A 13,594-nucleotide genomic window follows, 5' to 3' on the forward strand; every position below is an offset into this window, starting at 1 on the left:
CCTAACTGAATCTAAAATCTAACCTATCTCCCTCATTACCGCAGATGTCCATCAATCTCTGCAAATCTTCCTTGTTGTCGGCCATTAGCACTATATCATCTGCGTAGATTAATGCTGGTAGTGCCTGATCAATGAGTTTTTTTTGTTTGACTAAAGAGAGGTTGAAGCTAAGTCCCCTTGCCTCTAATTTGGCCTCTAATCCTTGTAGGTACATCATGAATAAGAAGGGTGACAGTGGGCACGCCTGCCTAAGTCCACGTTTCACCACTGTGGGCTTGGATACCTGTTTTTCCCACTTTTTAACTACCTCGTTAGTTTTATAGATTTCCTTTAAACGATTAGTGACTCCATCTTTTACACCCAGTGTGTCTAGTATTCCCCACAAGTCCTCTTGAACCACGCTATTGTACGCTCCCTTGAATTTCTGCAGGCCGGTAGGAAGCTTCACAGCGCAGCGCCTGATCTTGTGAAACGGCGCAGCCATGCAGGCAGGGCATTCAATTCCCTCCCTATTTTTTGTATACTACTGTCCTTGTGTACATCGTAGAACACATAACAGTAATGATAGCAAACAGATCATTGATTCGGGTAGGCTTGGTGTTTTTATTTAAAATGGAACAACGAGGAAGCTGCTGAAGCTCGTGCCTGTATACAGCTGCTTTATATGGAGATGAAACTTTAACGAAAAAAAAAAATGTAATGATAAACAGTAGGCTCATAACAAACAACATTTCTCTGAGGGTGCATGGAATAGATGTCCCATGCAAGGCTATGCATTGCAGTCCTTACTGCATTAATTATGTACACGTACTGCAGGGCATGCAAGTGTATGCAGACACACGCTGACGAAATGACATTTTTTGCTACATACAAACGTGCACCGCACCAAATAAGACGCACGTGTTTGTATAGTCAGGGAACACTCGTGAATATTGATGAAATCACACAGCTCGCTTACAGTATAAAACAAACACAATTGCGAACAATAAAATGCGACGCTGTTTAAAGAGGCGGACCCAGGTTACGAGGAGTATGGCATACACACCACGTGTCAAGCTTTTGCAACATCTAAAGAGACTAAATATGGAAAGTTGCCTTTGTAAGTTAACATGACAGTACCAAATGGAGAAGCCACACGGGAGAACAATTCATCGTGGGCTAAAGAATGTGTTTTAAATATTATACACAGCTTTGCAAGATAATATCGACGAGTTTTACTCGTCTAGGTGTGGGAGGTGTAGGACTGATAAAATGCGATGTTGCTTCAGAGCCTTTCTTTCGTAATATTGCAATTTTATTCAACTCTTTCAAATGCGGCACCGTAAATTTCTACTGGGTGCTCGAACACGGCAAGCAGGTCGCGGGGCAAAATCTTTGTAACATTTTATTACCGAAACAGCGATACTAGCAATGCTTGAGCTGCACTTGCTGTTTTCTAAATTGTAACCTCCTCAATCTCATCACTGTGATCAGGAAACAGAGAGGAAAAGTACAGCAGTAGTACGTAGAGAAATATTCAATTTCAAGCCCTTCAGCAATATCATCTAAACAAATTGCCAGTTCACTGTTGAATTCTCGATGGAAACAAACAGACAGCTGATCAGGGACGCAAGCTTGGCTTGGCACTGGCTTGGCCGTTCATACAGAGCCAAAAGCCGCTGCAGCAAACTGGATTGCGGATCGTATTGAGACAAAATATTTTATACATTTTTGTTTTCTTTGTTTCATTTCTCTAATTGCTCTTGTGATGGCGTGGACCGCGCTTCGTGATCTCATGTACCGGCGCACTGTTTTTAAGTTTAGAATGGCGCACGATAATACATGATTGCGTGCTTTAATTTAAAAAGGTTCGCGAGTATGGCAGCAACACTGCAATGTCGGGAAGAGGCACGGGGAAGAGGATAGTAGTAGAACCAGTAGCAGCTGCATGCCCGGGTGGAGCGACTGATGCCCAGATGGAGGAATGTCAACCCGATGCCTTTTGTGTTGGCCGTTCTGGCAGTTCTGCCGACTTTATAGAAAGAGACGACCCCATCGCTTGTCCTCTTCTCTTTTCCTTCGGGCATCAGCGACAACATTGACGGACGACGTGTTCGACTTCACCGTGCACGTGAGTATAGGTTGGTTTTTCATTCGAGTGAATTCTTGTTCAGATTTGCAACTTGTCGACTTCATCCTGATCACCTGTCACCGGCAATAAGTCACATACGTGTGATATTTAGGTGAAATAAATGATAATGCACATTTTCTGCTCCATTTGCGTGACTTACCTACACCAGGACATGAGGTAAAGCCTTTGTCGCCTAGCCACTAGCAGGCAAGATCGATCACTCGCATCCTTCAGTTCACGAATCAACGCGCCTGCCTTAAAATTAGTAAGCTGCTCGCAAAGAAATCTTACCGAGGCAATTTTGTTTTCTGTGAACAATGCACCGTAGATTTGTCTTGAATAACAAAAAAAAAACTTGAAAAATAAGTGTCGCGACCTTTTAGAAAACGCCGTGTCTAAGAGCTAGACGCGGCATTTTGTAAAAGGCTCATTAAATTCAGTATGTTTCCGTAGTTTCTGCTTGAAATTATTATTGTCTATGAATTTCATGGCCCAATCTTTTGCTTTGGCTGAAAATCTCGGCGGCAAAAACTTTGTTCAGTGTCCCTTTAAGGGCAGGTATAGATGCCATCATTTCAGTCGCAAATCTTTTTGCTAGTCGGTCGGCTGGTTAACAATAACGGTACTAACTAGAGTTCCAGATTTCATCAGCAACACATCATCATGGCTTCCTCAGATGCTGCATTATATACATTCTATCCTCGTTTTTAAATAAGTGTACCGTATGGTCCACTGTTACAGGAAACAAGCGAGCTCATGGACAGTGAGCCATGTGGTGCTAACTGGCAGCGAGGCTTGTGAATGGGACGCATGCGCATAGAATCGGGGTGCGCCCAGTTTTGTCTGCCATTTCTCCGCCTGTACGCATGACAGCATTGGAAAGTGCATCCGTATTTTAGCTGCGCACTTTATCTAGCCCAGTGCCTCCTGCTTCAGGGATTTCCTGTGAGCACAAAAAATGCATGATTTTAATCGTTGCTGCAGTGTTTTGCAAGTTGTCACCGTAAAGCACATCATATTTTTCGCATAATGCTCGCTGCAACTAGCAAGTTTCGATGACTCAAAATGCTGTTCAGGTCTGATGTAGCAAACATTTTAAGCTCGTCCTCGTGACCATGAAATATTGGTTTATTAAATAATGGAAGGCAGAGTTGGTATCAGTTGATTTACAGTGTGAAAATGAAAAGTGCGAAGGACCGTGCCTCGCAAGTAAGCCCCGAGAGCATGAGCAGAGAAGTAGCAGATGAGGATGCTCATGCGCTGCATTTCCAAATCTCACCAGCACTAATGCTTGACGGACTGCTGGCCACGCACTAGCGTGTTCTTTCTGAAACAGGACTTTGGCCCTGTAAGCAAGTTCTTGAAGGGCATAAGTAAAACGTAGAATGGGCCCCCTAAATGCACCCATCCTTGAACCATTGGGCTTATGAATTAGTGCCCTTTTCAAAATACAACTATTCTGAGCTATAAATTGTGACAGAACAGTGCACGAAGTTTAAAAATGTGAAAAAAGTCTTTAAATGTCCCCTTTATACATAGTGTTCCTGTGATGTCACTTCTGCCGTTGTCGCCCTCTCCCGCCATGCCCGGGTAACTCCCTGGGTACCTACGGCAGTTTACGTGCTGCAGTGCGGTTTGTTGGGGGCTCGTCATCTGTTGCTGTGAACGATGTGGAAGCATTGTGGTTTTTTGTTGTCTTACTTTAACGAGCTCATTGGATTAGGAAGGCCTCGCTCGTTCACTCGATACAAGACCAGATAATCAAGATGTGCGACACATATACCAGCCACGGCGTACACCGGCTGCCCGCCACAACCTATGAGGGCCTATTATCTTGCTTTCACTACAAATTGCCTGGCCCAAAAACAAGTGAAAGCTCAAAATCTCTCGAGCCGCAATTTTAAGAGTGGATGTGCGAAGCGCAGCTGCTCCCATCGAAAACTAGTCGTGCAGAGCTAGGCAAGTTTACAAGAGATATAATATTATGAATATATTGTCACGGCCTACGCCACCAAAGTAGCAATGCGCCCCCCCCCCCCCCCCCCCAAGTGTTTTAAACAGTGCTGATGTTGAGCTTGAGCCTCTTTGATTGCAATTTGTGGAAATAGTCGAGGAAAATATTATACAAGGCAGATAGCGACTTTGCGTGGTGTGTGCCGCGGTAATGCCAGTCATTACTTTATTTTTCGCGTATGCTTTAACACACTTTTCACTTTGTATTTTGCTTTTGTTGTACGCTAATGTACAGTGGAGTCACTGAACATGATAGAGACCGTGTATAGAATTAATTGACTGATTAAAAAAAATCCTGACGCCCAACTTGAACCGATCGGCTATACTTCAAAGTGAACTAATATTGTTTCCCATTCTTTATAGTTTGTTTCAATGCAATACCAAATCTCCACGATCGCCATCACGATTTTAACCGCCTTCCTCGCCATCATGATTTTAACTGCGGACAAGTTTGTATGTACAGTATCTTGGTAAGCTATATCTGTTTGCAGGTAAATACATGGCTATGGCACTTACCCGTAATGAAGTTGCACCTGAAGATGCAAATATTGCAAAGTTTCTTCAAGTAGCTTTTGTTAATCTGCACCAGCCAAATACGCTGGTACATTTAGGAAAATCGGAATGTGCGTTCTCAATTTCAGGTTATAACTTTCAGCAAAGAAACACCCTAAGCTCTGCTCCCTCTGCTGGACTACTAAATCAACTTGCCTCACTAGCAGCTCATAATTTCTCAAACTTGCATCGTGAGGCAAAACTAAACGGGTGCAAGCACGAGGAGACAACATGGCAGTTGTAGGCGATAGATTCGGTTGATGCCCGGGCATGTTGGTGGCACATTTCGGAAGTGACGAAAAGGTGCTGCGAGATGCACGTGCACACTTTGTATAGTTGCTGTATTGGACAGCAAACTTTTTTTCTTATCTGAGCAGTTTTACCAAAGGAAGCTTCATCATATAGCGTGATAAATGAAGCGAATCCACAGGTTGAACCACATCATAGCCTCGCTGTGCTTTTGTACTTTTTTTAGCTCGCAAAATTTATTTGTACATATAAGTGACAACTTGCCAGTAATAAGGCCGCACTTGTTTCTTTACCATATGATCATCTCCGGTGTGCTGCTGCCTCAATATTTCAAATTCTAAGCATTTACGCCATTGTATGCTAACTTTTCCTTCAAAGTGAGACAAGCCACATGTGTATCGTAGATCAAGAAGCATGCCAGTTTTACGTACTTGCAAGGTAAACATCAGAAATGCACAGTTGATCAAAAATACTAGTTTAATGGTGCATCTACATAGCAGAGCACCTGTGGCACCTCGGGAACAAGATAATGCCACATATGTTACAAGAGATAATTAAAAAAGACAGGGGCCGTTCCGTGAACAAATAGAAACAAAAATAAAATGGCGCGTGGCAGCGAGCGAAGGCGGCAAGGGGGGGGGGGGGAGCCCATCGGACTTCAGCGGATGAACGTAAGGTGTGTGTTTAATATGTGGAAGAAAAAAAAAATCAAAATTTTGGCGACTGAAAGGCCGGTGACTTAGTGAGTGCGCTCATGACGAGAGTAAACACGGTTATTATTTTTTTTTTCAAATCTCTTTTGAAAGCCACAAAAAATCTGTATGTGGTGCAGCCTAACAGAAGGTCCGTGAAGGCAAATTATGAATTCGTCGTTGTACAAAGGCCTTTTTTTTTTTTTTCATGCGCACCATCCCCGCCGCAGTGGTCTAGTGGCTAAGGTACTCGGCTGCTGACCCGCAGGGCGCGGGTTCGAATCCCGGCTGCGGCGGCTGCATTTCCGATGGAGGCGGGAATGTTGTAGGCCCGTGTGCTCAGATTTAGGTGCATGTTAAAGAACCCCAGGTGGTCTAAATTTCCGGAGCCCTCCACTACGGCGTCTATCATAATCATATAGTGGTTTTGGGACGTTAAACCCCACATATCAATCAATCAATCATGCACACCATAAATAGTGCTCAAAATTTAATTGCATAAGTTGTTTTCATCCTCGCTGTATTACGTGCTGTTTATGATGTAAAAAAAAAAAGTAGCACGCTGAAGTGGTGCTGCTTTTGGGCAACAGTTGAAAATCGCGGGGTGCATGAATGCGGAATACTGCCGCTTACACTCAAATCATTCTTGTGGTCACCTCCCACCGTTTGCAGCATGTGTTGTGTATACACAGCTGCATATTTCCTAGCTAGAAAAATTTGATTTTAGGTGTTTCACGCCATTTTTCATGTAACTATTCCACAATTGCACACACTGATCAGCAGGCTTTCAATTGCGCTGAAGGACACAGGTGCCATAAAATTCATAGTCGATTCTTTCAAGAAACCGTATGTAAAGGCTGAAGCTTCATGCGTACATACACACACACATACCATATTGTTTTTTGTACTTTATGAAAGCTGCGAAGGTCTCATGTGCCTCCAAGCGTAACCTGTCTTATTTATTCTCCATCACCGCAAAAGTTTTGTGAGTTTCAAATAAAAGTACTTTGCGCATGGCCACTTTTGGGTAATTTTTTTGTGTAGGTGTTATTTGAGCAGCCTACAGTGTTTACTTTATAAGCCTGTATGTATATGTTGCATTATAAGGATGCAGAATGTGTGTAGCTGTACAATATAGATGAAGTGTAAAAATTAAGTGTGTCTATTGTAGTGTTCTTGCAACCAATCTTACCCCCGTATTCTAGAACGTCCCTCCACTCAACGCTTCACCTTCACTTGAGATGGCTGATGGGAGCGCCGTCTCTAAGCAGAGAAAATTGCTGCATGTCAGCAATAATCTGCTGTGATTCTTGAGTAGTGCAGCGTCGCTTTCAAACGAGCAGCGGCACAGTGCTCAACTCTGTCAAGTGAAGAGTGAAAGTCCAGTCGGGTAGCGTTTATGAATATGGAGGTTAGTTTTGTTGTCTTGTTAACCTGCCATTCACACTGGATTGATGCTACTTTGCTCTAGCTGTACAGTGCTCTCCAAGGCTCAAGGAGGCACCGCACGGGGAAGGCTCGGAGCAAACCATGCGTGAGTTTCCTTTCATTGTTACACTATGCACGTATTAAGTGATAGACTTTAATGTATGCTATTTGTATTGCGCAAGTTTTTGGGGACATACAACTTCCAACACTTATATGTTCTGACGAAAATCACGCAAGAATGAGAGAAGCTTGTGCAAAAATTATGCAAGAGTGTAAGAAGCTTTTGCAGAAGTCTGTGAAATGAAGTTTTGAAATTTTGTGGCAATGTGTCATTGTACAGTGGTCAACAGTCTTGCTCAGCATGCTTGACTGCAGGGCTCCCGGCTGCAGAGGCGCATCTACGTAGTGCCTGATGCATGATGGGCCAAATGTCAGCCTGCACACTGGTGCCTCTTATCCCCGTTTGTCTGTTACATCAGTGTCTCTTGTAAAGGGGATCAACTGTGCTACCTTTTTTTTTGAATGTAATGAGTTCTTTTTCCAGAATATTGTTGTTTTAAGGTAGAGCCTCACATTTCTATCAAATACTGAAGATTCTATTTTTCCTTCTAGATGCTATGAAGTCACTCCTTGTGTTACAATAGAGTGAAAACTGTTATGAGAAAAGCTACTTTATGGAGTTAACTCACTCCATATTGACTTAACACACAGAATTGGTGAAAACTACACTCCATTCCAGCTGCATTAGGAATAATATTCATTTGCATACTTCTGTTTCTTTTGTTTGTTTGTTGGCTGGAGGTTTGGAGTATAGGGTGTCCAGAGTGCACTGTGTAGTCTTTCTTCATCTTCCCAATTTTGTGAACATCAATTGATAGCCGTATGGGAAGCAGCCAGCATGCTGAAACAGCGGTGCAAGCATGCAAGATGTTCACCATTGCATGCAGTCAGTTGCTGTGAGCAACCTACTGCATACAATTAACTGCGAGTGGTGAACTAACGCTGCACTATGTGTGCCTCCTGGAAAGCTGCAATGGTAAAGTGCCACAATCGTATAGTAACATGGATAACATCGCAATTTGTTTGTTGAATAATTTTGCAACAGAATCAATGGAGTTTTGGATAAATTTGTGTATCTGCCTGGTTCATCAAAGCTACAGAGTCAAATGCGGTATATACTCGCGTATTATGTGTACTTTTTTTTTCAATCCGGTCATGTGCGAAGCTAGTAGGAATCGCTGGCCTAAAAGCTCAACTGGGAATATATGTTGCAGGCGCTGTCACAGCTGTCTCAAAGCGGATTGTCATTTGTTTGCTAAGCCTGTTCAAATGCCCCCATTTTCTTGAAGTTCTTCCGAACAGTGCTCACAAAAACCAGTTCCCACGACAGGCTTATACCAGGGAACATAAGTACTCTCCAATAATTGTCGGGAACCCAACGTAAAGTAAGATGCAGACAAGGAAGCGCGATGCCAACACAGTGCTGTGTGTGTCGCCCTTCATGTGTGTGTGTGTCCATTCCTTGTCACAGTCTTCTATTGCGTTGTGTTCCCTCCGATATCTAACCAACACACCCCAAGCTTCTATGCTAAGTCTTATTCAACGCACTCTTCTGCTGGCTCCCATACTGAATATTCCATGTCGAAGAACTCCACGCTGATGTGCTTAGCGGTAGCACGGTTTCAGTTTTCTTCGGTAAGCTTTATAACAGCAATCTGCCTTGTATATAATTATTGTAGCCTATCACAAGGAACGGTAAAAACGCAATGGCCAGATGGCGAAACCGAAAAAAAAAAAAAAATGAGTGCGAAAACCTGCCTCATCTAGTTGATGTGACAGGTCCTTGCACGCGTTCAACATCTGTGCTGTGTCTCGGGAATACATTCTTGCCGTGGAAGAGGTGGGAAGATAGGAGGCAAACCTTTAGGCATTTCGGACTACACATAAACAGGTTTCTGTTTTTAAGTTCGATATTCTAGGGAAAGCATAAAAGTTCATGGAAGAAGGGACCTTGCAATCAGTCCATTGTGTAAGACTGCACTCGCCTGCTCAACAAGAGATGTGCCTGACCAGAGCATCATGAAGTCAAATGTGTCTGTGTGTGTGCTGGCAAGGTGGCTCGGGCTGGTTGGGGAGGGCAAAGTATGCGAGCAAAAAGTTTCTTGTAGTAAAGCAGGCTGGCTAATTATACTGGTGAGCAAATTATGTGAGGATGCAAATTGTGCGAGTAAATATGGTATGTACTCTTGTATGTTTCAGCTCTATTGCTACGGATCCTGCGGATCCAACTTGGCATCCGGCAGCAACAAAGAGAGGTTCTGCAGGAGGTGCGACAGCTGAGGCACAAGGTACTGCTCTTGTCCGTGCCTCAGCACACCCAGCCAGCACAGCGCCCCTCTGACCTTCCCCGGCTGCCTGCTGGTACAATTGGAGAAGTGGAGGCACCAGAGGCAGCTGTGCAGAGTAAAGCTGTGGCTGCGGCTTTGGTGTATATGTCTTGATTTTTAATATGCCTATGTAACATGCAGAAATTTAGTACTGCTTTAAGATACTGTGTTTCGGGAAACAAACTAGTCAGGTTATCTCATGAGCCACTGTACTACAGTCGAATATGAATAATTTGTACTCAAAGAGGCCAGAAAATTTGTTCAAATAATGAAAGTTACCGTAATTACTTGAATCTAACACGCACCTTTTTTCCGGTTAAGAGAGTTCATAAATCGCATGTGCGTTAGAATCGAGTCCGAAAAAAAAAAAAAGAATATGGTCATTCTATTGCCATCGCCACTTACAAAATGTCCGCCCCCTACGTGCGTCGGCATGGCGCGTCGGTCATTTCTGCCTATGTGTTTCCCATGCGCGGCACTTCATACGTGTGCTGAGGAGTTCGTCATCTTGTAGTACATTAGCATCGACGGCATGGTAGGGCCGACTCCAAAAACTCGACGAGTGCACCACAATGCTGCTTCTAAAAGAAAAGTCGTCGCGTGTGCCGAAACGGACAGAAATCGGCCCGCATCGCGGTCATTCGGAGTTCCCGAAACGTGCATGCGGGACTGGCGGAAACAAAAGCAGAATATTGTCGACAGCAAAGATTCACGCAAAGGCTTCAGTGGACCACAGCAGGGTCGGTTTCCACAAATTGAAGAGCTGTTCGGCGAGTATGTGATTAAGCAGTGAGCGGCACAGCGGCCCGTGACGACTGAACTGCTCCAAGTGCAGGCTATGCAGTTAGCCTTAGAAAAAGGGCTAATGCAGAGCCATTTTAAAGCGAGCAGGTGCTGGCTAACGAACTTTATGAAGAGAAAAGGCTTTTCCCTCCGAAGGCGAACGGGCATATGCCGGAAGTTGCCGGAGGAGTACGAAGAAAAGCTTCAGAGTCTTCAGAGGTTCCTCCTAAACTTGCGGCACAACAACGGCTACCTGCTTGGGCAAATCGGGAATGCCGATCACACGCCTCTTTACTTCTACATGCCTGGCACCACAACCGTCTAAGAGAAGGGGGCGAAGCAAGTTTGTGTACTGACATCGGGCCACGGTAAAACTAGAGTGACAGCAATGCTCTGTTGCACGTCAGATAGGCATAAGCTTCCCCCGTACTTCATATTTAAATGGAAGATGCTCTCAAAAAGAGTCGTTTTCGCGAGTGGTGTGATCAAGCGGGCCAACGAGAAAAAAGGGTGCGCGTTGCAACCGATGTCTTAGTTTTTTTTTTTTTTGTCGTGGAAACCGGGCGCGCGTTACAATCGAGGGCGCGGTAGAATAGAGTAAATACGGTAAACGAGTGGAGGGCTCACCATGCAGTGATGCATGTGCATGGAGAAGTTTTGTTCACAAATTACAGGACATCCGTCATTAATTAAAGTAGTCAATACATGTCTGTACACGTTGGCCTTGCAACGAGTCAACAAGTTTTGCGTGCAGTTTGCAAAGCATTTGTACTTCGGCTTCAGTATTCTCCTGGCAAAAGAAGTTGCGCGCGGCAATGTCCAGTGCTGACACTCTTCGAAGACAACTGTGTTTCCACTGTTACCATCTGCGCTGCAGCCGGAGCGTGGCCAGCACATGATGAGAATGGAGGAGCGTCTCCACCTGGAGAAAAGCAGATCGGCATTCGAGAGAGAAACACTCTGCGGCAGCTTTTTTTTTTTTCTCTCTTCATGCGAAAAAAAAAGGAGAAAGTTGAAAGGAGAAGAGTCTCTACATAGCAGGAACGAAAAACAGGGAAGCGTGACACCGACGCGTTGCAGATCGGCATGAGAGAGCCTACTCTCTGCGACAGCTTTTTTTCCCCTCTTTCTCTTCATGCGCAGTGTTAAGAGGAGAAGGGTCTCTACGTGGCAGGGACGGAAAAAGCCGAAGCGGGGCACAGGAATGTCGCAGATTGGCATTTGGCAAACATTCCACCGCAGTCTTTTCTTTCCTTTTCTTCATTTTCTTCTTCAAGCACAGCGATGAGGTGTCTGAAGTGCCACCGCAGGATTGGGCGGGGTGCTGAGAGCATTTTCGGAGCGCGGTATAGCTTTGATAGGACCACAGCGTCAGTTCGAATTAAGTGTGTTGGAATTAATGAGATTCGACTGTATTTACTATAGTCTGTGAAGTCCGAGTGAACTGTCCTAAGCTAGCAGACGATGTAGGCGGCATCGTGTGTTTGATGGGCAGTGACTAGCAATAGCCTGCTTAAAACAGACATTCAGTAATTTTGTTCATGTATCACCCTATTTTGTGTCCGATGCGGCTCTCTCTACTTCGAGCTAGAGTTCACCCTGCCTTGTGTTAGCCGATTGCTTACTTTTTTAAAAATCTAACATGCACCCAATTTCGCAGTGTGAAGAAAAATGCACCTTTGTTTATTGTGATGAGATTTCCATAGTGACATGCCTCTTTGTTGGCTATCACAGAAAAATATAAACAGCAAATGGTGCGACCATATAGTGCGACCTTTATTTTTCTATCAGTTTCATCTATGACCAAGATTTGGTCGCTCTAAGGTTGCCTCTTAGTACGCCTTGATCATGTTCATTTATCTTGTTGTGCTCTGCTTACAATGCATTGATTAAAAACATGTCCAAGCTTCTTTTTGAATTCCACATATTTTATCGTTTTTCACCTGTAGAAGCTACTCCTGGTCAACATTCAGGCAAAGACATTGTAACCTCGAAGAAACGTGTATTGGAATTTGAGCACTGTACAAAGTAATTATACTATTTCATAGCTAGAATCAATATTTATTAAGGGTTATAATAGTGTTGTATTTGATTTCATAACAGCGAAACTGCATTCAGAGAAGGACTCTGAAAGGTTCTCACACTGAGTGTGAGAGGGCTGATGTGGAAACCATTTTAGGTCAAGTGAGTTGAAGTTAGCGTAAAAAAACAATGAAATGTTGTGATGCCCAAAAATTCAAGTTGTTGTTTTTAGTGTCCTCTTCTTGCAGATTTTTATCATGAAAACATTTCGATGTGCTGTTGCATTTACCCCATCTATGCTTGCATTTTTTTACAGCGCAAGCACCTCCTGCAGATTGGGGGACGTGGCCTCCGAGAAATTGGTGTGAATGCCATGAAGGCTGTATTGGCACATGATGTGCAAGTGCTGTACAGCCTTCATGGCAGAAAAGGGAAAAGGGCCTTTGTGAACCTGAGGCTCTGTAGATTAGTGACAGGTTAGACTTGTTCATTGTTTTATGTGTGTGTACCCTTGTGTATTCTCTGTACCTCAGTGCTTCATGTGTACTATGGTATTTCTGTTCTTGTATGCAGATGTCATCTGCCAAAAAGCAGGGTGCGACCAGGCGGAGGCCCTCAACTTTATTAAGAGGTGGCTGCCAGGGTCTGGTGATCGCTGTGGGGGCAGTAAGCGGCGCTTCAGAGAAGCATTTGTTGTGGAGCAGCCCGATGATCCCCACTCTCAGAGTGCAGATTATCGGCTGCTCGCGGCAGCTGGCTTCCTGCCCAGCCACAGCAGCCAGGGCCTTGACAGCACCACTGTCACTGTGCCCCCAATACAACCTGACCTGCAGTAGAGCGGGCCTTTTTTAGTTGTGTATATATATTTTTCAATGTATACATTTTTTGTTGTACCAAATAAATAAAAAAAACAAAGAATAAATAGTCTGCAGACTGTCCGTGGTGCACTGTTCGGCTAGCTTATGCTGATTCGGAAGCACCATCACCATGTTTTAGTTACAAAAAAATGCTCTAAACTATGAATATTCTCGATTACCATATGGGGGACATATGTGGGGATGGCAAGTGGGGGACATACGCTTTCAACATTTACTTCCTAACGACTTTTTTCGATCTGCTGTACCAAATACCAGTACCAAATAAAGCACTCGCTATTGCAAAAGATAAATTGGTAAAAAAAATAAACTACACTTCTAGTGTTAGCAAAGGGAATGAGGTATAAAAGATGAAATAGATCGAGTAACTGCTTTCAGTTCTCAGCATTCAATTTTCTGTTGCCCCAAGTATACAGGGCTGCAAAGCTACAAGAGCGGGTCATCGAGGCATATTGTTTAAATCTTCCGGTAAGAAAAATTCCC

The 13,594-nt window shown here is 44.0% G+C and overlaps 1 protein-coding gene across 2 annotated transcripts; it reads left to right on the plus strand.

Moving 5' to 3' along the window:
- Positions 1-1,524: 1,524 nt before the first annotated feature.
- On the plus strand, positions 1,525-13,158 carry LOC142765235 (uncharacterized). Of its 2 annotated transcripts, none has more exons than XM_075865922.1 (5): positions 1,525-2,110; positions 7,096-7,150; positions 9,304-9,392; positions 12,553-12,712; positions 12,810-13,158. In XM_075865922.1, exons 1-5 carry the CDS (start codon positions 1,964-1,966, stop codon positions 13,070-13,072), a joined length of 714 nt encoding a protein of 237 aa, XP_075722037.1. In that variant the 5' UTR covers positions 1,525-1,963; the 3' UTR covers positions 13,073-13,158. The 2 variants fall into 2 exon arrangements, with proteins under 2 accessions (XP_075722037.1, XP_075722038.1); XM_075865923.1 differs by having other exon boundaries at positions 1,979-2,110; positions 7,088-7,150.
- The last annotated feature ends 436 nt before the right edge of the window (positions 13,159-13,594 follow it).

The sequence above is a fragment of the Rhipicephalus microplus genome, chromosome 6, assembly GCF_043290135.1.
Source record: "Rhipicephalus microplus isolate Deutch F79 chromosome 6, USDA_Rmic, whole genome shotgun sequence".
In the NCBI taxonomy this organism is placed as follows: Eukaryota; Metazoa; Arthropoda; class Arachnida; order Ixodida; family Ixodidae; genus Rhipicephalus; species Rhipicephalus microplus.

Bases quoted from the DNA above. Each gene is read 5' to 3' on its own strand.
- LOC142765235 (XM_075865922.1), top strand. From the start codon at position 1,964: ATGTCAACCCGATGCCTTTTGTGTTGGCCGTTCTGGCAGTTCTGCCGA. The intron at 7,151-9,303 runs GTGAGTTTCCTT...TGTATGTTTCAG, and splicing joins AGGCTCGGAGCAAACCATGC to CTCTATTGCTACGGATCCTG. The intron at 9,393-12,552 runs GTACTGCTCTTG...ATTTTTTTACAG, and splicing joins TGCGACAGCTGAGGCACAAG to CGCAAGCACCTCCTGCAGAT.